This window comes from Phoca vitulina, unplaced genomic scaffold (assembly GCF_004348235.1).
Source record: "Phoca vitulina isolate PV1807 unplaced genomic scaffold, GSC_HSeal_1.0 scaffold5, whole genome shotgun sequence".
Taxonomy (NCBI): domain Eukaryota; kingdom Metazoa; phylum Chordata; class Mammalia; order Carnivora; family Phocidae; genus Phoca; species Phoca vitulina.
Genome location: NW_022589708.1, coordinates 51,302,681 through 51,327,871, shown reverse-complemented (window position 1 = coordinate 51,327,871; position 25,191 = coordinate 51,302,681). Strand labels below are relative to the sequence as shown.

General features: G+C 36.3%; 1 protein-coding gene across 7 annotated transcripts in view; it reads left to right on the top strand.

Moving 5' to 3' along the window:
* Positions 1 to 25,146, top strand: part of ELF1 (E74 like ETS transcription factor 1) — a 104,102-nt gene extending 78,956 nt beyond the window's left edge. For 6 of the 7 annotated variants that reach the window (XM_032402913.1, XM_032402910.1, XM_032402911.1 and 3 more), the window contains 7 exons: positions 2,456 to 2,636; positions 8,308 to 8,415; positions 9,767 to 9,934; positions 13,579 to 13,662; positions 14,379 to 14,571; positions 15,746 to 16,195; positions 22,496 to 25,146. In XM_032402913.1, coding sequence (XP_032258804.1) covers positions 2,456 to 2,636; positions 8,308 to 8,415; positions 9,767 to 9,934; positions 13,579 to 13,662; positions 14,379 to 14,571; positions 15,746 to 16,195; positions 22,496 to 23,099 — 1,788 coding nt within the window. In that variant the 3' untranslated portion in view covers positions 23,100 to 25,146. The remainder of the gene's footprint in view (positions 1 to 2,455; positions 2,637 to 8,307; positions 8,416 to 9,766; positions 9,935 to 13,578; positions 13,663 to 14,378; positions 14,572 to 15,745; positions 16,196 to 22,495) is intronic. The other variant, XM_032402914.1, reaches the window with a different exon arrangement.
* The last annotated feature ends 45 nt before the right edge of the window (positions 25,147 to 25,191 follow it).

Genomic DNA, 25,191 nt, shown 5'->3' with positions numbered 1-25,191 from the left:
GTTGCTACCTTCTAAATCTCAGAACCATGTGTCCCTTTTCATTCTTTTTTTTACCGTTTTTTTTTCTCCTTTTATTCTTAAGTTTTTTTACTTCAAAGGAAACTAATTTTCCTGCTCTGTTACGGTTAACATTTTTCTTAATAAACGGTTTATAAGTTATTAAAATCTTTGAAGTGAAATTAAAAGTTATTATTTAAAGTAAATTGAGGGGTGCCTGGGTGGCTCAGTGCGTTAAGCGTCTGCCTTCGGCTCAGGTCATGATCCAGGGTCCTGGGATCGAGCCCCACGTCCGGCTCCCTGCTCCGCGGGAAGCCTGCTTCTCCCTCTCCCACTCCCCCTGCTTGTGTTCCCTCTCTCGCTGTCTCTCTCTCTGTCAAATAAATAAAATCTTTAAAAAATAAAGCAAATTGAAATAAGCTTTATTATACATAGACTGTCTCTATTAGGGAACAAAGAAACTGGTAGCAGGGTTTGTCTCTGGGAAGGGACACTGATGGAGAAGTAGCATTGATTACTGTTACAACAGCGTGTTCCTGAGACCTAGAAATTCTGGAGAATAGAGTAATCATTTCCTCCAGTTCACTTACTGGTGAGTAGAATAGAACAAGGAAGAAAATGGTAACAAATATCTGTAGTTATTTGAAACTCGAGAACTATGTTGATTTAGATAAAATTTTGGAGATATGCCTTGTAATATCCTTACCCTTAACACTCACTACCCCAAATTTCAGGAGCCAAGTAGGTTTGGTTTCATTTGGGTGAGGACTGCTCTTGGGAGTTGCTTTGACATGCCTCTGTCTCTGACTTCATGGGTGACCTTGGGTAAATTTCTTAATCTAATTCTTCCTCTGCCAAGGGATAGAGGTGATAAGCTCTATTCTTACCTGGTACATAGAGTTGTTGCAGCATAAAATGAAATCATGTGAAAATTAACTCAGTTCTGGGCCCGGCCTCATTAGAAGACTAGGGGCTTAACCTTGAGCTCTTACGAGAGAAGTAGTGTTTCAATAAGCACATGTTCATGCTAGGTTGGATTGCATGTGCAGCATTCACCTCTTAAAAAAAGAGAAAAGGGGCGTTGCCTGGGTGGCTCAGATGGTTAAGTGTCTGCCTTCAGTTCGGGTCATGATCCCAGGGTCCTGGGATCCAGCCCCACATCGGGCTCCCTGCTCAGTGCGGAGCCTGCTTCTCCCTCTCCCTGCTGCTCCCCCTGCTTGTGTGCTCTCTCTCTGACAAATAAATAAATAAAATCTTAAAAAAATAAAAAATAAAAAAGAGAAAAGGAAAGCCCAATGACTATGCTTTGCCTTGGCCATTGTATAGACTTCCTCTCGTGTGTGTGTGTGTGTGTATGTGTGTTTTACAGTGCAATGTGTGAGCCTCCTACTTTCTGTTTTAAAACTTACGATTTGGGGAGTCAGTTACTTCTAACTTCCTCTTTTCTGAAATAGGAAGAAACATTTTGGATTAAAATGATCCAAATATGTTCTAGGGTTATTAACCATAAATTTCAGAGCATAGCATTCTTGAAGGCACAGATAGTATGTTTAGCACAGATAGTGATATCTTAATGTTTAATTGAAGTAGTTAAATTCTTAGGATAGAAGTCGCATTTAACCTCAGTGTGCAATGCTACAAATATGTTAATTGTACTCTGTATATAAGGTAATATTCATGTATTTAGGAAATATACACTGAATTATTTAGGGTTAAAGGAGGAATGTCTACCACTATCAAATCAGAAAAAATAGAAATCATAATATAGAAAGATAGCAATAGACATGATCAAAAATTTTGCGATCTTATGACTGGATAGAAAATGAAAGTTAATTTTCCCATTTGAGTCAAAAGCTACTGTTAAACACAGGCTATGTGCCAGTGACAATGTAATATTTATTAAGCTTCTGTGGTTTTTTCCTGTCAAACTTCTGTTGAGATTTTATGTAATTGTACATTTCATTTGTTGTATGCCACTTTTTATGAATTAATGATATTAGCATTTTTTTTTTTTAAGATTTTATTTATTTATTTGACAGAGAGACACAGCGAGAGAGGGAACACAAGCAGGGGGAGTGGGAGAGGGAGAAGCAGGCTTCCCGCCGAGCAGGGAGCCCGATGCGGGGCTCGATCCCAGGACCCTGGGACCATGACCTGAGCCAAAGGCAGACGCTTAACGACTGAGCCACCCAGGCGCCCCAATATTAGCATTTTTTTAATTTAATGTGGTTTAAAAGTATGCTTTTATAGGATTTTCCAATGAAAACTTGGTTGTTAAGACCCAAGGTTGATAATAAAAGTTTTATTTGGTCTTAATAGATATATATTCTCTGCAGCCCAGAAAGACTGTCAAGATTTAAGTAGCTGATGATAGAAAAGCTAAATTGATGTATTTTTTGGTTGTATTTAACAAAAGCAAACACTTTGTTAATCCTTTTTTCTCCCTCACCCCTCCCAGCTTGGTGACCCAGCTATTTTTCCTGCCGTAATTGTGGAGCATGTTCCTGGTGCTGACATTCTCAATAGTTACGCAGGTCTAGCCTGTGTGGAAGAGCCCAATGACATGATTACAGAGAGCTCCCTGGATGTCGCTGAAGAGGAGATCATAGATGACGACGACGACGACATCACGCTTACAGGTGTGTGTGCCTCCAGCAGCACCTTACCTCGGCGTGGTTTTGTGCAGTTTCCTTGCCCTGTGATTTTGGGGGCGTAAGAAGTCCTTAACTTGGTTTCAGGGAACTCCATTATCTACAGAGGCTAGAGCAGGGGGAAGAAAATTATATTTCTTCCTCATCTACCTGTGTTTCATACTGCTTTCTCACATCCCCTTCCTTCTTTCCTAAATATATTGAGATGAATGTGACAAAATAGGGATATATAAGAAGAACCAGGCCAACGGAACACTTTGTCAGGTATTCGCTGAACGCTTCTTATATACCAAGCTGTGTATTCTTGATAACAGTGAGAAGTTGTTTGTAGGGAAAAATATCGGATTGTTCTTCTTTTACTACCGTCACAAGAAGCAAAATAGGAGGCCATGACCCAGGTGTAGGATCAGGTCCTAGGGTTTAAAGAAGATTTCTCTTCTGGTTCAGTCAGAACTAGTAGCATATTTGAAATGTGAAGAGTTCATGGTGTAAGTGTGAGGTGGTGAGTAATGCTGTTTTCATCAGTTTTAGAATTTGGTATGTACATTTGTATTTTTATACATTTACATTGATCTGTCTGGGCCAGAGGTGTTGGAGGTGTTTGAGAAAATTAATTATTTAGAAGCAAAGGTTATTTGAATATTTATTCTTAAATTTTAAAAAAGAATAGGAAATTGGCATCAGTCACAGTGTTATTAACTAAACCTACACTTTATTTGTATGCCAACCATTTCAAACTGATGTCCTTTTTCTGTTTCAGTATCCTATCTATAATCTTACATTTAGTTATTTCTTCTTAGTCTCTTCCAGTCTGTAACAGTTCCTCTTTCTTCGTCTCTCAGTAACCTTGACACTTTTTTTTTTAAGATTTTATTTGTTCGTTTGACCGAGAGAGAGAGAGAGAGAGAGAGAGTGAGCAGGGGGAGGAGCAGAGGGAGAGGGAGAAGCAGGCTCCCCACTGAGCAGGGAGCCTGATGCGGGGCTCGATCCCAGGACCCTGGGAGCACGACCTGAGCCAAAGGCAGACACTAAACCCACTGAGCCACCCAGGCACCCCTAACCTTGACACTTTTGAGGAGTGCTGGTCAAACATTGTAGTATGTCCCTCAATTTTATTTGTGTGATATTTTCTCATTATCTTGACTGAGATAATGCATTTTGAGCAAGAATACCACCAAAATGGCATTGTCTTCTTCTTAGTGCATCATATTAACATAGTAGATTTTATTTTATTTTTTTTAAAAAGGAAGATTTTTAAAAGTTTACTATCTCATTTAATTCTCACAAGAGAAAAAGAAAAAAATTAGGTTAAATGAAATGACTTGCCTAAGACCACACACCAAGTGACTGAGTCCTCACTGATAACACTGACAAACAACACTTAGTTTTTGTATTGTCCTCTGTTTTTTACAAAGCATATCCTATATTCACATTTTTTGTTCAGAGGAACCCAATGAAAGTTTTTCTGATAAATCTAGACTTACCAGGTTTTTCCTTACCAGTTAGGAAATTAGAGTACTCAGGTGAGAGGTTTCCATTCATTACTGACAGTGAGTTATGTGTTTTGTGTAACAGGATGATCATCGCTGTGCATATGTATCTGTTGTGTAGCTAGTGGGTTTTTTGCAGCATATTCTGTCGTAACTTCTTGATGCCTTAGTGTAAGGCTACGTGTGGTCTCTGTAGGTTGGGAATGAGGGTCTCCCCTGAAGTCATCAGGGTGGTCCTCAGAGAAGAAATTGAGACTAGGGAAGCAGATGTGGGATCTTTAGGAGAAAGAATTACTTCTTTCTTTCTTTCAGTGTTTCACTCTCTTGGGCTTGGACTTGAAGATAGCTGATGGCAAAATACACACAGGCTCCTTCCTTCCTGGAAAATAGAACTGGTATTGAATGGGTCTAGAAGACAAGCCGCCATATCTTGAAAACCAGATTCACTATTTTCATATTTCTTCTCCCTCCCCTTTCTTATTTCCCAACTTGAGCCTTTATTTAACTCTTCCATCCTTCTTTGAGCAATGACATAAGAAAGCAAAGAACCCTGGAGCCCTCCTGAGTTCAGAGTAAGAGAGGGAAGAATGTTGTGCTTTTCAGAAACTACAGGGGGAAAAGAGATAGGGAAAAAAGAATTTATAAACTGTGAGTCCTAGATAGCACTTCAGATGATATTAAGGAATTGTTAATATTTTTAGGTATGACAATAACATACCATACATATGCTAAAATATTTAGAGATGAAATAGAGTGTCTTAGATTCCTTCAAAATAATCCCAGGGAGTGGGTGTGGGGTGTGTGTGAGGGGACCTTGGGGGCAGTAATTGGAGTAGGAATGAAAGAAGATTGACCTTGTGTTGGTAATGGTTAATGCTGAGAATGGATATGTGAGAATTCATTATACTGTGTTCCATAATTTGATTTTGTTTGAAATTTTCAATAATAAAAAGATCTATTTTTATGGATTTGAGGCTTATATTAGCCTGCAGGTGTCATCTGTATGCCCTGATACCAAATTTTCATGTTCATTACAATACTTTCATTTTTATCATCAGTTTATCTCATATCAAGTTTGATATATATTTGAACCTGTAAAATAAATGTATAGTAGTAAAATACCACTTTTATCTGTTTATATGATAGAGTTCTACATAAAGTTTCATTTGAAAAAAGGTTATGGTGTTAACAATTTTTGAAAGTCATTTGACCATGATTTCTTTGTATGTGGAGATTCTTCTTCCATTGCCAGTCTTTGAAGATCTAAAAGTAAAATTATTAATGGAGATGGTACAAATTCTATTTTCTCAAATAGAAGGTAACCATGATGACTATATTCATTCGTAAATCTTCTCTTTTAAATAATACTATTATGTGTCTCTTCGTATGTATTCTTGTCTGTTCTTACAAGGTCAAATGCAATTTTTAGTAATTTATAGTAATATCAAATGTATTTAATAAATTATTCCCTAAGTTATTATAGTATAATAACTTCCCTAAGTTATTATAGTATATGGTATAAATAGATTTTAACTAATTGCTAGATCACAGCTAATCTGTTACAAAGAAGGTTTAAAATGCATGTATGAAAAGCTTGTGGGGTTTATTATTGCCAAAAGAAATTTTTTTTTTTTTTAAGATTTTATTTATTCATTTGAGACAGAGAGAGAGAACATGAGCAGGGAGAGAGGTAGAGGGAGAAGCAGGCTCCCCGCTGAGCCAGGAGCCCGATGTGGGGCTCGATCCCAGGACCCTGGGATCATGACCTGAGCCGAAGTCAGATGCTTAACCATCTGAGCTACCCAGGTGCCCCGCCAAAAGAAATTTTTGTCATCCATTTATTGAAGGGCTAACATTTTCTTTGTTTTTAAAAGCTAGATACACTTTTTTGGTTTTCTTTCATGTTTCATGTAGGACCAACCCATTTATTTTGCTTTTCTCAATCTAAGCACTGAAGCTGAATGGAATAAACAAAGTTTTACAAACTAACATTGATACTAAACATATTTAACTTGCCTCATATTTTTGAAATACTAAAGGTGACATGATTTCTGTATATAGCTGTGGAATGATTTTTACTGTATAGTAAGTTAAAAAGGCAAGGGTCAGGTAGCATAAATAGTATATTACTTTTTACTTAAGATAGGAAAAAGAATATAAATGATATGTGTCTTTGTTTATATTTAAAAAATAGAAAGATGAACCTCAAAACTAATAAAAATGGTTTTGTACAGGGAAAAGGAAGGGGCAGGGATGAAAGGTGGATTTTCTAAATGTACTTTGTTTTGTCATTTTTCTTTGGAGCCCTGTAAATATTTAACATAATTATAAAACAACACTAAGTCCAAAAGAGGAAAAATGAGCAATCTAAAAATTGAAGCACACTAAAACAAATGAACCTAATTACATTATTGAGGTGTGGCATAACCATATAGAGAAGAATTACTTAAAGTGATTTTTTTGGGGGGTGCCCGGGTGGCTCAGTTGGTTAAGTGTCTGCCTTCGGCTCAGGTCATGACCCCAGCATCCTGGGATCGAGCCCCACATCGGGCTCCCTGCTCAGCAGGGGTCTGCTTCTCCCTCTGTGTGCTCGCTCACTCTCTCTCTCTCGCACTGTCTGTCTCTCAAGTAAATAAATATCTTTAAAAAAAAGATGAAAGTGATTTTTAGATTTTATTTATTAATTATTTAGAGAGAATGTGAGTGGGGGAGAGGAAAAGGGAGAGGGAAAAAGAGAATCTTTTTTTTTTTTTTTTTGGAAAAAGAGAATCTTAAGCAGGCTCCTAAGCAGGCTCCACGCCCAGCATGGAGCCCGCTGAGGGGCTCGAACTCACAACCCTGAGATCATGACCTGAGCCAAAATCAAGGGTCAGACACTTAACTGAGGGAGACACCCAGGCGCCCCTAAAGTTACTTTTAAGGCTGTGCATTTCCTAACAGGAAATATCCTAAAAAGCAAACAATAAAAATAAAGCTGCTAAGGAATCTTAAACTGTTTTCAATAATTACAACTTGTGTGAGTGTATGTATATGAGAGAGATGTTAGGGTAAAGTCAAATAAATAATGAAGTTAATGTCATAAGAAGCCAAGATTTATAGAGTAAAATTAGGTATACAAATGTTAAATTGCAAAGTTAAATAAAAATTTTATAATCCTATAAATTCTATATAAATACATGGTATAAATATATAATTCTAGAAATAAATTCTGTAATGCTATATTTGAATTGAAAATACTAGTATGAACTCATGGTCTATTTTCTTCTTTAAAAAAACAAAGACAAGGGGTGCCTGGGTTGCTCAGTCGTTAAGCGTCTGCCTTCGGCTCAGGTTGTGATCCCAGCATCCTGGGATCAAGCCCCGCATCGGGCTCCTTGCCTCTCCCTCTCCCACTCCCCCCTGCTTGTGTTCCCTCTCTTGCTGTTTCTCTCTCTGTCAAATAAAATCTTTAAAAAAAAAAAAAAGACAAAATATTTTTTAGCCAAACATGGGACAACTTAAGCATTAATAAGGACAGTAACTAATGGATTGAAGTATATCTAATATGTTTATTTTTTATTTTTTAAAAATTCATTTATTTATTTTAGAGAGAAAGAGCAGGGGGGAGGGGCAGAGGGAGAGGGAGAGAGAAACCCAACCAGACTCTGCTCTGAGCACGGAGCCCAATGCAGGGCTCGATCTCAAGACCCTGAGATCATGACCTGAGCCAAAACCAAGAGTTGGATGCTTAACTGACTAAGCCACCAAGGTGCCTTCTCCTTTTTTTTTTTTTTTAAAGATTTATTTATGTATTTTAGAGAGAGAGAGCAGGAGCGGGAGAAAGGGCAGAGAGAGAGAGGGAGAGAAGCATTAAAAAATTAGAAATAGAGGGGTGCCTGGGTATCTCAGTCAGTTAAGCATTCCCACTCTTGACCTCAGCTCAGGTCTTGATCCTCAGGGAAGTGATGTTCAAGCCCTGTGTTGGGCTCTGTGCTGGAGGGGTCTACCTAGAGCCTACAAGAAAAAAGAAAGAATTTAATAGTCATATTCAATAGTATGGATTTTATCTGTTGATACAAAGTATGTATATAAACCCAAGTATTAATTGATGTTCAAGAGATCAAAATCTGTGTGTTTTCAAGCAACAGAGGTCTTTCAGCTAACTCGTATTTTCTTCAAATGTATTGTAGTTGAAGCATCCTGTCCTAACGGGGATGAAACGATTGAAACTATCGAGGCTGCTGAGGCACTCCTCAATATGGATTCTCCTGGCCCTATGCTGGATGAAAAACGAATAAGTGAGTGGTCATGTGCCATGATTGTTCATGTTCATATACTTGGAAAAGTTATTCTTGCCATCATTCTCTGTTAGATGGCAAATACCAAGAGACCAGAGATCATGTTTGATAAGTTTTGTGTCCCAAGTGCATTTTAAGGTACAGTACTAGTTGAGACACCTTTGCTAGAGTATTCAGTTAAACAAGCCTTTTTTTTTTTTTTAATTGAGGAGTGAGACCTTTAGGAATAAAAATAATTTATTTAGTTGTCAAATAGCAGATTAGGCAGAATTTATTTTCATAACTTCATTGGTGAAAGTATTAGGGCATTTACGGCCCAAACTATTATAATTTAATGATCTGTATGAGTATTCATCAGTGAATAGGCAAAAATTCATTGAAAAAATTTCTAACACCTCATGGCAGAAAATTCACTGCCGCATTATTGATCTGCTTTTAAATCCATGTTCTCCTTTGAGCTTTTCAGACAAAGTGTCAAACTCATAAAATTAATTATTACTAAATGAGTTTAAGATGTGGTTGAGTATTTTTTGTATGCACAGCAGTGCATTAGGCAATAATGTGATGTATAAATGAACAGATAACTCTTTTTTTCCCTCAAGTTTACAGATTAATTTTGAAGGTAGTTGTTTACGTAAAAGCCAAAAATAAAGGCCATGGGAGGGATAGCAAAGTGTTCTGGAAGAAAAGAGTACTCTGGCTGAGAATATCAGAGACAGGCTTTATGGAAGAAATGTTTTAACCTGGGCTGTAAAAGACAAATAAGCTTTTAGTGGAAAGAGGAGATAGGGACGGGCATTTAAGGTAGAGAGAATGGGTTGAGCCAAGGAGACAGATCTGTAAAAAAACAGTGAAATGTTTGAGATAAAAATGCTTTGGTATAGCTGAAGTGTAAGCTTCTTCGTAGGTGGGAGATGAGAGTGGAAAGGTAGATTTGATCGAGATTGTGCAAGTTTCAAATGCCAGGCTGTGGAGTTTGGGTTGTTCTTATTGTTTTTTTTCCCTCTATGAACTGTGTTAAAGGTCAGTTTTATTTTTCTAATAATTTTCAGGGTAGAAAGTTTTGTATAGAAGAATTATATGGTCAAATCAGACTTAGGTGTCAGAGAATAACTTTAGCAGCAATGAGAGAAGAATGGAGAAGCGAAACAAGGTAGATTGGTGATAGGCAGTCAAGTAAGAAGGGCATTGAATTAGTCCTGTCAAGCCTGGTCTGACTTAGGATGCCTAATTTTGGACAGAGGAAATAAGAAGGGACCAGATTTTTCATAGAAACAGGAAATTATCTGATGAAATTATTTTGATTTATAATACAAAGTTAATTATAATTAGTTGATTTTATTTCCATTAGATAATAATATATTTAGTTCATCTGAAGATGACATTGTTGTTGCCCCAATCACCCATGTATCCGTCACATTAGATGGGATTCCTGAAGTGATGGAAACTCAGCAGGTTCAAGAGACATACGCACACTCACCAGGAGCATCATCACCAGAACAACCTAAAAGAAAAAAAGGTGAGTGGTTAATTTGTTTAGGGCAAACAGTCAGATTTTGATGTGGAATCTAAACATAATTTTTATTCAAGGATATTTCTACACCAGTTAAAACTTACATAAGAAAAAGTGAGGGTACAAAGCATAAATTAAAAGGTATATGTCGGGGCGCCTGGGTGGCTCAGTCGTTAAGCGTCTGCCTTCAGCTCAGGTCATGATCCCAGGGTCCTGGGATCAAGCCCCACATCGGGCTCCCTGCTCAGTGGGCAGCCTGCTTCTCCCTCTCCCACTCCCCCTGCTTGTGTTCCCTCTCTTGCTGTGTCTCTTTCTGTCAAATAAAAAATCTTAAAAAAAAAAAAAGTAAAAGGTATATGTCTTCATATTAGATTCATTAAAAAGTTAGATTATTTGGTGTATCTTGCAGAAATCGGGTTTTCCAACTTTTTTTTTTTAAAGATTTTATTTATTTATTTATTTATTCCCTCCTTGGCGGGAAGCCTGCTCCTCTCTCTCCCACTCCCCCTGCTTGTGTTCCTGCTCTCGCTGTCTCTCTCTCTCTGTCAAATAAATAAATAAAATCTTTAAAAAAAAAAAAAACAACTGAAAATATAGACAAAATGTCTGAAATAAGACATCAGTCAACAAAAGCAAGTGATCCTGAGAAACAGGAAACAAATGAGGTGAGCCCTATGATGACCCCACCTTACTGCATGGAGAAAAAAATTTTTTTTTTTTTTAAACAGTTTGACAGTTCCTTAAAACATTTAATGCATACTTACCATGGGACCCAGCCATTCTTCTACTCAGTATTTACCCAAAAGAGATGAAGTCATACATTTATAGAAAAACATCTGCATGAATGAATGTTTTTAGTTTTATTTGCAATAACCCAAAACTTGAAACAACCCAAATGTCTATCGACTGCTGACTGGATAAACAACTTTGTGGTATATCTATCCAAGGAAATACCACTCAGCAATAAAGTAGAATGTACTGTTGATACATACAACAAAAATGGATGAATCTCAACATAATTATGCTAAAGGAAAGAGCCAGACTTAACATATTATATATATATATGTAATATATGTTTCTCTTCATATAAAATTGTGGGAACTGCAAACTATAATGGCAGAAAATCTGTAAGTAGTTGGCTACCTTTGGATCAGGCAGAGTGGGAAAGGTATAATGATTACAGAGGGGTACAAAATACTTTTGGGGGTAAAGAATACGTTCACTATTTTGAACATAGTGTTGGTTTCACAGGTCAGTACTTATGTTGGAAGATATCAAATTACAGATTTTAAACATACACAGTTTCATTGTATGTTATACTTGAGTAAAGCTATTTTTATTTATTTTTAAAGATTTTATTTATTTATTTGACAGAGAGAGACACAGCAAGAGAGGGAACACAAGCAGGGGGAGTGGGAGAGGGAGAAGCAGGTTCCCTGCAGAGCAGGGAGCCTGATGTGGGACTCGATTCCAGGACCCTGGGATCATGACCTGAGCCGAAGGCAGTGGCTTAACCTATGAGCTACCCAGGTGCCCAGTAAAGCTATTTTTAAAGTGAAGGACTAACATCCTACTTAATAGTGGAAGACTGATGTGATAAGGAACCAAATAGAACACATAACATATGGGTTAAACAGCAGATTAGTCACTGTTTAAAAGAGAATTAGTGAGCTCCAATATAGACCTGATACAGAATAAAAAATATGAAAGAGTTTGAGATGTGAGGATAGAATGAAAAGGTCTGCATGTTTAATCAAAGCTCCAGAAAGAGAATATGTAGAGTGAGGAAGAGGCAGTATTCCAAGATAATGACTGAGAGTTTTCCAAAGTGACATAAATCTCAGCATGGTGAATCCTGAGTACTATAACTATCAGAGAAATCCAAGCCTAAATACATTATAGTAAAAATGCAAAACACCGCCCCCCCCCCCCCCCCCCCAAAAAAAAAAAAAAAAAAGAAAGATGAAACTAACAAACTAGGGAGAAACTACATTACTTGAAGAGGATTGATTTTTAGATTGGCAGCTTAGAAGCTCCCAGTAGAGGCTGAAAGTGTTGGGTATCTTCAAAGTATTGAGAAGAACTGTCAACCAAAAATCCTATACCCAACTCACATAGAACTCACATGAAGCCATGCCACCTTGAATGGTAAGGAAGATGATGGAAAGGATGGATATTAGGTAGGTTTACCAACTGTCTCTGTCTTGACTAAAACTAGTGGTGAAAACAGTGTGAAGAAGAAAATGATGTTATCTTCCAGGAAAAGTAGGTAAATAGAAGGCATAAAATAAGATGGTAGGAGGGATAGGAGCTAACGGAAGTCTTTGCTCCTAATATTTGTTATCATTAACATAGTCACCCAGAAGTATCTGCCTCATGAATGGTTCTCTGCAGATGTCTGCAGTGATGGAAGTGAAGTACCTGGCTGCCTGGGTTCCATATTTATACATTAAGAGGGGCCTGAAGAGAGACCTTTTGATCCGCTTCTCCCTGATTCTTATTCACCCTAACTTCAGAAAGGTTTTCCTATTCGGTTTGGGGATGTGTTGTTACTAACCTTGTGACTTTAGCTCTAGAATTCTGTTCTTCTAAGTTATTGCCTTATATTATCCTAACCCAGAATTCAACCTTGTGATCTAGACCAGCTAGAGTCAGCCTCAAGAATATTGGGATAAAGGGGCACCTGGCCGGCTCAGGTGGTAGAACATGAGACTCTTGATCTTGGGTCTTGAGTTTGAGCCCCACATTGGGCATAGAGATTACTTAGTAAAAAAAAAAAAAAAAGAATGATGGGGTAAAATATACTAAGGTATCCGTTTATACTTAATTTTCATTTCTTTCATGTACAGAATGGTAGTCTGTTCAGATAGCATGATCATCTCAACATAAATCCTAGGCAAAATTGCCATCAAGTTGTGCTTCTAGATAAATGGCAAAAGAAGATCACAAAGCTTTAGAATAGTTGGTTCACCCAACCTAAGGCTGCACAAACTACAGTTAGCACTGTTGAAGTGGACTTAGAGATTGAATGATACATAACTATAAAGTTTGTTTTGCTGTGAATTAAAAGAAGTCTAGAAAATGAGAGTTTTCAAAATACATGGGAAAATAAAAACTGACTATGTAGTTCACCAAAATTTTGCCTCATGCATTTTTGTATCTCTAGAGTTTTGGGAAGTTTCCAGTATTAGAGAGCTACCTGTATGCAGATGGGAGAAAAACTAAAAATTGATTTCTCCTACTGTAAAAAGTTTATCTAACCAACAGATAAACCTATATGGCTTATTTTTTGAGCCCAAGTCTTACCAACATCAAGAATAACCCCCCAAATTTTAAGAAAGCCCTGTCAGTTTTGTTACCTCACAATGTTTTAAACTTAACCTCATTTTTATAAATGAGCGGATGTGTCATTTCCTACGTAAAAATGTTTGTGATCTAACCTACATTAACGATAAATTTTCACTGAAGTTCTTTTCCTTTTGAGTAAATAGTATTTTAGGAAACCAGTATGTGTGATATTGTGTATGTGTATAAAGTATTTGGCATTTGAAATTTAGGATAAATGACCAAATAGCATTTATAAACAGCTAAATTGTCCATTTCTCTCACTTTTGATGGCAAATCCTTATGCAGAGCTGTTCTGTTTTCAGGGAGAAAAACAAAACCTCCACGACCAGATTCCCCGGCCACTACGCCAAACATATCTGTGAAGAAGAAAAACAAAGATGGTAAGGGTAAGTACGATAATTTCCTTACAATACTTACAGGTCAAATAACATTTAGATTGCTTTAAAATATCTACATATCATAAGTAAAATCTACCAGCTCTCTTGACTTACTGAAATGGATCTTCTTGCTGCCAAATGCTTATAAGGTACAGTTGGCACTTTCTGTAAAGACACTGGTAATAATGGAGCCCAAGAAACCCATTTAAGAGATTTTTCTTATGTACCTGTCAAAAGAATCCATCCTTTAATATTGGGCCTTTTGGAAGAGTTCAGCCAGGTTAGCTTTTCAGTTTGTAGACACTTTATAACATTGTTTTGGAGGTCCGCTGTTTTCATAACCGCTGCCCGAATTTGAAGAAGAATGTTAAGGCCGAGCTACTGGCTCTGCTATAAAGAGAACAACTATTGAGAGGTTTCGTACAACATTTGTTCACTGGCTCTTTTATGTAATAGTTCTGAAAGAGGTAGGAAAAGTGCTTCATCATCTCAAAATGCTTTATTTTCAAGTCATCATAAATCTAATTGCCAATATCGCTCTGTCCAGACATCTCATATGGGATGAATAAAAAGACCTATATTACACCCTAAAAATTATCACCAGTGCTAAGCAAATTATGTAATATTTTTGTATAACTATAGAGGGAACTTACAAGGCTTTTAGTTGTGTTTAATTTTTCTCTTTTCCAATGAAATTTTGGTCAAACAAATTGCTTTTGTTTTAGGAAACACAATTTATCTCTGGGAGTTTTTACTGGCACTGCTCCAGGACAAAGCTACTTGTCCTAAATATATCAAATGGACCCAGCGAGAAAAAGGCATTTTTAAACTGGTAGATTCTAAAGCAGTATCCAGGTTGTGGGGGAAGCACAAAAACAAGCCTGACATGAATTACGAGACCATGGGAAGAGCTCTCAGGTACATGAAGTTTTTGTAGTTCATTGTGTTAAGAATATTGTTTCCTAAATACTAAAAAGTTAGGTAACTTCTAAAAAGGTAGAGGATTACAAAAATGGTGAATTTTATTATCGAAGTGCTAAGACCACGCTACTTCTAGAAATCAGTACATATTTAAATTGAAGTCCTATTCTGATCTGGGAAAATGTTTTTCTTCAAAAAAAAAAAATGTTCATGCAAACAACAGATATTTTACTTGTAAAGGGATTAGAAAATGTAAACTCTCATCAGGAGTTATAAATTGACCAAGGGCTCCTATGTTTTGAGCTGTTAAACTCGAATTCAGCACAAAATTAACATGTAGGGGTAATGCAGGTACTTAATAAGAGGGTGCATTTTTTAAACGTAAATCTCAGGTATGATCTGTATTATGTTGGAATAAATGCTTCAAGAATAATATTAGGCATTGTGTACATTTTGAACTGGGCAGGTTATCATTTTATTCCTAAGCTCACTTTTAGTGTGTTTTTCTGTGATCCAGGTTATTCTTCGAGATATGCATCTGTTTGAGAAAGAGTTATTAGAAGTAGCAGTCATCTGATAACTTGATAACCTTCTTAAACCAGAACTATTTAGTTACAGTTTGTGTGTGTTTGTTTTTTTAACTCACACTTTTTAGATTCTTGATCTAATTAAAATCAATGACAAAATTTGAGTCACTTCTATTTGTACATCATTAAATTTTATATGGAAAACTGAATCAGATTTACTGAATCAAATTTAAACTGGTAAGGACATTATAATAAACTATGGAAGGGAAATAAACTCTTGAGGTTTGTAGTGGATTTGATTATTCCAGCAAGTTGGAAGAAGGGGAGATGAAGGAAGAAAAGTGAATGACTAGGATAATCCACGTATTTTATCAACAATCCCCTCGTCAGAATTGGTTTTAGGTTTAGTTGATAATAAGGATTTTTCTTTAGCTGTGAGTATGTGTGTTTTACATTTATTTAGAAAATAATGTGTTTAATTATACCATTTTATACAAAATAACTGCCCTTCATTGAAATTCTTCTCCCACTTGTTGCCAACTTTAAACTTTTGTTTATGATTAAAGAACTTCAGTTTTGTTGAACATAATTTTAATTTATGTTTAACTGAATAAAATATTGATAAAATTGTCTGCTTTGAATAGGTACTATTACCAAAGGGGTATTCTGGCAAAAGTAGAAGGTCAACGCTTGGTGTATCAGTTTAAGGAAATGCCAAAAGATCTTATTTATATAGATGATGAGGATCCAGGTTCCAGCATAGAGTCTTCAGATCCATCACTGGCTTCAACAACCACTTCAAGTAGAAACCAAGCAAGCAGGTCGAGAGTATCTTCAAGTCCAGGGATGAAAGGAGGAGCCACTACAGTTCTCAAACCAGGGAATTCTAAAGCTGCAAAACCCAAAGATCCTGTGGAAGTCGCACAGCCGTCCGAAGTCCTGAGGACAGTGCAGCCCACACAGTCTCCGTACCCCACCCAGCTCTTCCGGACTATTCATGTCGTACAGCCAGTACAAGCCGTCCCAGAAGGAGAAGCAGGCGGAGCCAGCAGCGTGCAGGACGAAACGTTACATTCTTCCGTTCAGAGTATTAGGTGAGAAAACTAAACTTATCGATGCGTGTCATTATGTGATGTTTCTGACCAGAGTCATTACTCGTTGATGACTCTGGGTCAGGATTCAGAAGTGAAAATAAAAATTACATTGATTTTTAAGCCAGAGAGATCTTGTTCAGCAGATTGTTTTCAGCAGCTGATTGTATCAGTGATTCCTTATTTTTAACTTTGTCATTACCTGATGTTGTTCTATCCATTTAAATATTGTCCACTCTACCTTTGTATAATTCGATTGATCCATACAAGAAGGGATCCACATATTAGAAAATACAGCGAATGGTTTCAGATCTTTTTTCCAAAGTCAGAAGCTGTAAAAATTCCACATAAATTGACATATTGTGACCTTCTGGAATGTAGTGAGTTCCAAGAAATAACATTATTCCTTGGGAAGATCCTATCACGGAACAGTTCTAAAGTCCAAAGAGGTAGGGAGGCCAAGAATCTAAGGTCCACTTTTTCAGGCTTTTAGAGTGGCAGAAATTGGAGGAATAGTTTTTTAGCAATCAAATCAAATTTGCCTCAGAGCCCCAGGAAAGATATGAAACAACAAATTGGCCAAGGAAACCTTATCAGCTTTAGACTGGTCTTTTGCAGAATTTGGGACTGGTCTCGCCGATATAGAATGGAGGAAAAGGAGGAAGGCAGAAAATTAGATGGACATTTGCAGTATTTTTTTTTCTTTTTCTACTATCATGAGTTTCCAGAATATGAATTATGATAAAATATAGGAACCCTTCCAAATCCAATAAAAATGATTCTTTGATTGCTTTCATTAGGTGACTTTAGTCTTACATTCGTATATTCGAGAATATAAATGCTGGATTTTTGTTGAGTTGATCTTGAGGTAAGAAACATTACCCAGAATCAAGGCAGAGTTAGAAGTTCCAGTCTTCCTTGTATGGCCCATATAAACTTTTGGCATCATGAAAATTGACTTGCAATGAGTATAAAGATTACATTTTCCCCATTTTAATTAGGAATGATAAATCTTTAACTGTTATTAAAGGAGTACTTATCTATTTGTCTTTTAATATTTTATTTTCCTCTAGGTCAATTATTGGTTATGTGTGATGACTGAGTATCTCATTGGATGTGATTCCTCTCAGTGGTTTCTAGGCTCTTTGTCATCTTATCATTGTGTGTATTTGTGTTGATAGGAAACAGTACATGGCCACAGCTAATCACTAGGATCCCCTTCTTGGAGTGATTCAGTTATTTTTTAGCATCTGTAATCAATTTGCTTTTTATACCTTGAGAATAAAAACAAATACCGGGCCCTCCCCCCCCATAAAAAACCCCACATACCTCTAGCTCTGAAAGGTATTCAATTGTGATACTGTATTGGATGCAGTATTACTCTGAATGTCAACTGCTGAATGATACTCAGTGCCAGATATTAAAACACTATAATACACTCCCTATCCCTGATTTGCAAACTGTCTTTTGGTGTACTTTTCAGAATTTTCATTTCCGAGGTCCCTGATTATTCTGGATTATTCTGTGGACTCCCTGCCTGCTTCCTGCCTCTATTATTTTTTTCTCTTTGGTCCAACCTATGTAAGACTCCTAGTAACAGCTTTGCTACATTACCTTCTTGCAGCTGTGGTTAGATCTGTGTTGCACACAGAGTGCAGTCAAATTTCTGGAGCTTCTGCACCAGCCCTCACTCTGCTCGTGATTCCTTCCTTGCCTTCTAGCTCAGGCTTACTGCTTGGGTGCACCGCAGTCTGGTCAATGAGCCAGGTGTTGCGGTTGACTTTCATGCTCATCTCCTCCTATATGTTTAAATCTGTAGGAGCCACATTTTATTCATTGTCCTTCTCCTACCACTTTAACCTAGTGTCTGACACATAACATCCCTTCAGATTTATAGAACTTATTTTGAAGTAGTTTATATATTCATTCTGTATCTCCTCTCAGAGCAATGAGTTCTCTAAGTGGACTGCTTATATAATGAAATAACAAAATTTAACTTTTCAAAACTTGAAAAAATCATTTTATATTTATGTGTATGTATATACACACATTCGTCATCATTCCTTTGGCTTTTAAAAAAATTCTCTCTTTTGGCTGTACCTTTTATTTGTATCTCCCAAAAATCCTACTTATTTTAAAGCAGTTAAACCTTTTATGGAATGCATTTTATTCCCTGAAATTATTAGATGTGGAAAGGTGAAAGTTAATGAATAATAATACTCTTTGAAGACTAACAGCTGCTGAATATAATGACTCGGGTTTTGCTGGTATTCCCTTCCATTATATAGAAAGAAAGAAAAAGTGTTAAATAAATTTCAAGCAAATTGTACATATTACTCTGAAATTTTAATGTATTACTAGAATCATTTTTCATTACTTGCTTAGCAATTTATTTTTTTGGATTTTTTATAATTACCCCAACTTTTCATTATGAAAATTTTCAAAATATCAACAGATTGAAATAGTACAATGAACACCTATTTACATCCTCCTGGATTCACAGTTGATAGTGTTTTGCCTTATTTGTTTTTGCTCTGTATTTATTTATACCCTTTTTTCTGTTTGGCTATTTGTCAAGTAAGTTGACATCCTTACGACATTTCACTCCTAAACATTTCAACATACAGCTCTTAAGAATAGAGAGATTACCCTAAGTAACCATATTATCACTCCTAAGAAAAGTAACAGTACTTTGGCTATATTTTTCTTATCTTTATAACTACTTATTAATAAAATCAAAGACCATTTAAAGATTTTTTTTCTGTAGCTAAGAGAAGATGGAATATATATGACTTAAAATTAGATTATTAAATTAATGTAACAACAAGAACTGACACTTTCAAAGCACTCTCTGTATTTCATACACTTTTCCATATATTAATGTCTAATATCCTCACAGATCAATGAGATATAGGTAATATTATTCCTATTTTACAGATGAGGAAACCAAGGCAAGGAGAGGCCAAGGAGCCTGGTCACATCTAGTAAGTGGTGGAGACAGTGTTTTAATGCAAGCAGTTTAGTCCAAAGCAGTGAGCTTAATGATTTGCCGCCCTGCCTGCTGATTCACTTAACTCTCATGAATTACCAGTTATTTTACAATGAGGTAGCAACATGTTTTTTCTTTTCTCAATTTTTCCTTTGCTCCTCCTTTTATTCTCACATAATTGCATGTGTCTATGTGGAAATCTATTAAGCTTTTCTTAATTGATTTATGGTATATGTGCTCAATTTTTACAAATTTTGATTTTGACTCTGGCTTCATGTTATTTAAAGAAACAACTATAATGAAATTGTAAGCCTCTGGTCAATTTTTTTCCTAAAATTGTCCCTTGGTAGACTTGCAAGTCCATATACCTACCTAGCATAACTTCTTTCTCTACAATATTTATTCAAGCACTAATAGTTTGTCTTAGGGTCTTTTGAGTAAATTAGCCTCTAAAAATGTATAATGTTATCTTAAAAGCAAAGTAATGGAGTAGGAAGAATGTAGGCATAACTTTCCAGCCATCCAACCTTGTCAATTATTAGATGTAACATTGAATTGGATTAACTAACTATTCTGAGTCTGTTTCCTCATCTGTAAAATAAAGATAATACTTAACTTTACAGGTGATTGTAACAGTTAAATGACATTCTTGACATCTGAGTAGATATGCAGTAAAAACTAAATGTTATAGTGTATATCTTTTTTAGTCTCAGAAAGTTTGAGGTATTTTTTTTTATTTTTTAAAAGATTTTATTTATTTATTTATTTGAGAGAGAGAATGAGATAGAGAGAGCATGAGAGGGGGGAGGGTCAGAAGGAGAAGCAGACTCCCCACTGAGCAGGGAGCCCGATGCAGGGCTCGATCCTGGGACTCCAGGATCATGACCTGAGCTGAAGGCAGTCGCTTAACCAACTGAGCCACCCAGGCGCCCCAGTTTGAGGTATTTTAAATTTCCAGTATTATACCACTGGTTACAAGCAGCTTAGGAAATTTTTATAAAGTAAACTATACTATAACCTTTGTTATATAACATCACCAGACACAACTGACTGTTTAATCATTAACTAAGACAAAAATAATTTAAAATTTCTGTGGTTGGGAAAAGGCTGCATAATATTTTACCTTTAATCTCTGAATTTTTTATTAGCGAAAATTATTTTAGAATATGTTCAAATAAGCCAGTATATTTACATTGTAGATATTATAGATGAGTATATGTATTTTCTGGCAGATGGCAGTCAGGTGTTTTGAGAAAAGGTGGTCTTTTTCTGGCTTGAACAAAAGCATTGAAAGTCTAGTGGTAGCCCTGATTAGCAATATGGAAAATTTCCAAGTACATTATTGCTTGTGCCACACCTGGGGGAGGAAAAGAGGAAGGTGGAGTTGTGTATTAAAGGTTGGTAATTGCCCACAGTTTAAAGATATAATAGATAATATTCATCTTTAGCTGAAGTTATTTAGGACTGAAGAAGTGGCAGTGTGTTGTAATGTTTAAGCAGAGGCCTTGCAGTCAGATGGCCTCTTTTCTTATCTAACTGGTCACCTTATGCTAGCTGTTCACCCTCTTTGTGCATTAATTCTTTATGTGTAAAATGGGGGTAATAGTACTTACCGGGTGACAAGACTGTACATATTCCTAGATACAATCAGTGTGCTTACTATATACCATGTGTACTGTTTTATCTGTATATACATGTACAGGAACTCTTGTCATGGGAAGCCCTTTATTTAAGAAATGATCTCTGGCTGCAGGGTCAGGTACCATACCCAGGCTCAGATTCCACCCAAGATATCCTGATTCAGGTCGGCAGAGGGGAGAAAGGAGGCACAGTATATTTTGGAAAAGCTGCCTGACTCCCAAAGTTATTCTGTATTCTTCCAACTCTTCCTTGCTTGACCAATAATATCAGTAAATCTGGCCTTTATTTCTAGTCATCCCCTGCCCACCTATTAAAAATCTTCATTACCCAACTCGTACTCTTTTCTAGCTCTGTCCTTCAAAAGAGCTGCTAATATCCTGCTCTAGACTGATCCTCACAGTGACAACTTGGCTGGAATCTGAACTTGGAAATCAGAATCCTATCATAATGGGTAGGCTCTGGTCATCCTGTGTCTTTCCACTTGCTTTGAGTTTCTCTTAAGTTGCACTGAATTTTCTTTCATATTTCCACTTAGCCCATTTCTTTTCTCCAGAGTTTCACTTCTCACATATGTGACAGGCCACATAACTATAACTTACTAAAATTTGCCTATAATAATCTATGTGCAGTGATTAACATTCAGATTATGGGGGCCAATCTAGCTGTTAATCATTTGACGTAGGAATCATCTATTTTTTTTGTAAAATAGCTTTACAGAATTCAGAGGAAACACAGTTGAGATCCAGATGTTGAGTTTTTTCAGCTGCATTTATTTTATATTAACAATGGCCATAACTGTAATTTTCACAGCAGTGAACTTTTAAAATTGGATCGACTCACAATATCATTTATGTATCTCTTTAATAACTGGGATTAACAACCTTACATAAACTGGGTTTACATTAAAAGATTTTATGTTAAATTGTAGCTTTATGGCTAAAATTTGTGAAGATTATTTGAGCTGAGAAAACTGCTAAAACATGCTTCTGTTTATTTTGCCAAAGCTTGCCCTTTTTTTTTTTTGCTCTCTCTGCCAGCCTAAAGAATCATCATGAATTAAATTTATTTGTGATTTACTTTATGTAATATGATATGAACTGTGAACTATTAAATTTCTTCTAAAAAAAACCAAATTTCTTCTGATAGTTCTGTCACATATACATTTAAGACTGAGGTGTTTTTTTATTTTAGTTAATTGAGAATTTTTCTTCTATATATAGAAAAAGAGGTTGAAAACAATTACAATCCTATAAAGTTTGGTAATTGTGGATGAGCATTGTCCCTCAAGTATTAAAAATAATGAGTGTGAATCCAATACATTTGTTTTAAAATTCCCAATTTTCTTTCAAGCAGCTCATACCTAACTTCTTTGCCAAGCATTTTGATATCCTCCTCCTTTCAAACAAAATTGCTTCCCTATATGCATTAATGTGGCACTTTGCACAGACTTTCTTCGCCCCATCAGATAGTATCAGAGTTAATAGCTTGAGAGTTTTGTTTCGGGCATTCCCTATGAGACAGGGTCTGGTTTGATGTTTTTGCTGTGTCGAAGATATGGGAAGCAGCATTTCAAATGTATGACTCCTCTATTTTGTCAAAACGACTTGTCAAATGTTAAAGTTTCAAATAATTCTAGAATATGCTGATTTTCTGTTATTTCATCATCTCAATAGGACTATACAGGCTCCTGCCCAAGTTCCAGTGGTTGTGTCTCCTGGGAATCAGCATTTGCATACAGTAACACTCCAGACTGTGCCAATCACAACAGTGATAGCCAGCACGGATCCATCTTCAGGTGCGGGGTCTCAGAAATTTATTTTACAAGCCATTCCGTCATCACAGTCCATGACAGTACTGAAAGAAAACGTCATGCTGCAGTCCCAAAAGCCGGGCTCCCCTCCTTCCATTGTCCTGAGCCCTGCACATGTGCAGCAGGTCCTTACCAGCAATGTGCAGTCCATCAGCAATGGCACGGTCACCGTGGCTTCATCTCCGTCCTTCAGTGCTGCGACCCCCGTGGTGACCTTTTCTCCTCGAAGTTCACAACTCGTTGCTCACCCACCTGGCACTGTCATCACTTCAGTTATCAAAGCTCAAGAAACAAAAACTCTTACGCAGGAAGCGGTGAAAAAGGAAGCTGAAGATAATTGGAAAGAAGACAGTGAGAAAACTGAGCCGCAGCCGCAGCCTTATGTGATGGTGGTATCCAATTCCAACGGATTTGTCTCTCAGGTAGCTATGAAACAAAATGAATTGCTGGAACCCAACTCTTTTTAATTAATATACCAAAGGAATTATGGATGATTGTTTTTTAATTGAACCTTGTCAGTTGTCTGCAGACTATCTGACTGATTCTCAGAGAAATTCTACAAATGTTCCTAATTTTGTAGTTAATTGTTAAAAATATTAATTTAGAGTTAATGTTGACTTTGTTGGATGAGGGAGGGAACCCAAGTGCTTCTCTTTGTTCTCCAAATGTTTCAGAATTCAATTGTGAAGGAACAGGCATTTTATACTATGAAGACCTTCTTTTCCGATTTTTTTTCAGTTGCTATATCATAAGCATTTTTAACGTTTCTTTTTTAATTTTACATGGTATTAGCTTTTCTGATTCTTTTGTAAATACAGTACGTCAATATAAGGCAACAGGAAATTTATGTAGGAACTATTTTCATTCCATTTGTGTAAGTGAAAGTCTTGACTCTTCCAGATGCAAGACACCTATTTTCTACTTTGTTAAAATTATGATTTCACTTAGATTGACTTTAGTTGATTGCACTGTATAAGGAACTATGAATATGTAAAAAATAACATGAAAAATTGGAAAATGTCCATGATATGGCTGAACGTTACTTCAGAAGCAGGAGAGTACAAAAGCATCAGCCTACGAGTGGCTCTCCTGCTGGCTTGGTTGTATAACTGGGCAAAGCCACTGGATCTTTTTGGGCCTCAGTTCTCTCAAAAAAGGAAGGGGGGGATGCATTGGATTAGACTTGATGATCTCCAGTTTGCTTTCTGGTTCTAAATTTGAAGTTTCTAGCTCCTGTATTTTAAAGTTAAATCAACTAAAACATTATCACATATTTCTTAATGTAAATATAGCTAACATATTACAGAAAAATAAGTGGCCCTACAAAATTCATTCTTCTGTTACCTGTAAGATCTGCTCTGAATCTGAATTCTTCCTAAATACTTTGTTCATTAACTCTTCAGGCCACTGTGCACCGTGGTCCATTAGTAAACTTACGTTGCCGACTGCTAAACGATATACTGCCATTCTGAAAGAGTCAGAGCTCTTTCTTAAGGGCCCAGAAAGCAACCAAGCCTTGGGCTAATCTGGCTGAGTAGTCAGTTTCTATAAAAGCATAATTGCTTTATATTTTGGATCATTTTTTATTGGGAGTGGGGGGGTTGCATACAAAGATAATATACATATATATCTAAGTCTCTGAAATGAAATAGCTTTTAGATTACTTTTTCAACTGTAAATAATGTACATTTAATTTCACAAGAAAAATTGTTTTCTGCAAATTTTCTAGCACAGCAAAGGAGAAATTTTTGTAGATGAAAAAAATCATTATGTTTAGAGGTCTGATGTTATATGTTTTCATATTACAGAGTGAATTTGTATTTAAACAAAAATTTAAATTTTGGAATCCTCTAAACGTTTTTGTATCTTTAATTGGTTTATTATTAAATAAATCATGTAAAAATCCTCAATGTTTGTGTTTTCAAGCAAATGTCTCTTAAGAACAAATATACAGAAAATGTTGCTAGTATTTACAGTGTTACTAAATGTTCATGTAACAAGCTCCACTGGTCAGGTTATAATTGCAGACTTGTCATCCTCTCATTTTTCCTTGCTGCTGTGCCAAACGGTGGCTTCCAGACAGCACACAATGGATCACCATAAGCTCTGAAAATTAGAAAACCATAAAATTTTCTCAGCAATGATATCCAACATACTTTAAAAACCAAGGTTTCTAATTAGAAAATAGATCTGTTAATTGTTAAACTTGGAAAACATGGAAACAAAAATAGAAGAAAATTAAAATCTCAGTGTGATACCCCTGTACACTTACTCATTTTCTCATGTCAGTTAATACTCTTCCAAAACATGATTTTAGAAGGAGCATTTCTGTCTCTGAAGTCAGAGGGAAGCAAAGAAGAATCTGAATGAATAGGCCTTGCTAAATTTCCCCGTTCGCTACCCTTCACTCATACCCTTTTTTCCTGTCATTTTTCATGACTTTCCACTCTATCAAACCTAGTATAAAAACACTTAGGCTTAAGCATTTCTTTGAGTCTTTATTTCCATATGAAATCTCCCATGTCATGTAAAACATATTAAAATAAATATGCTTTCCTC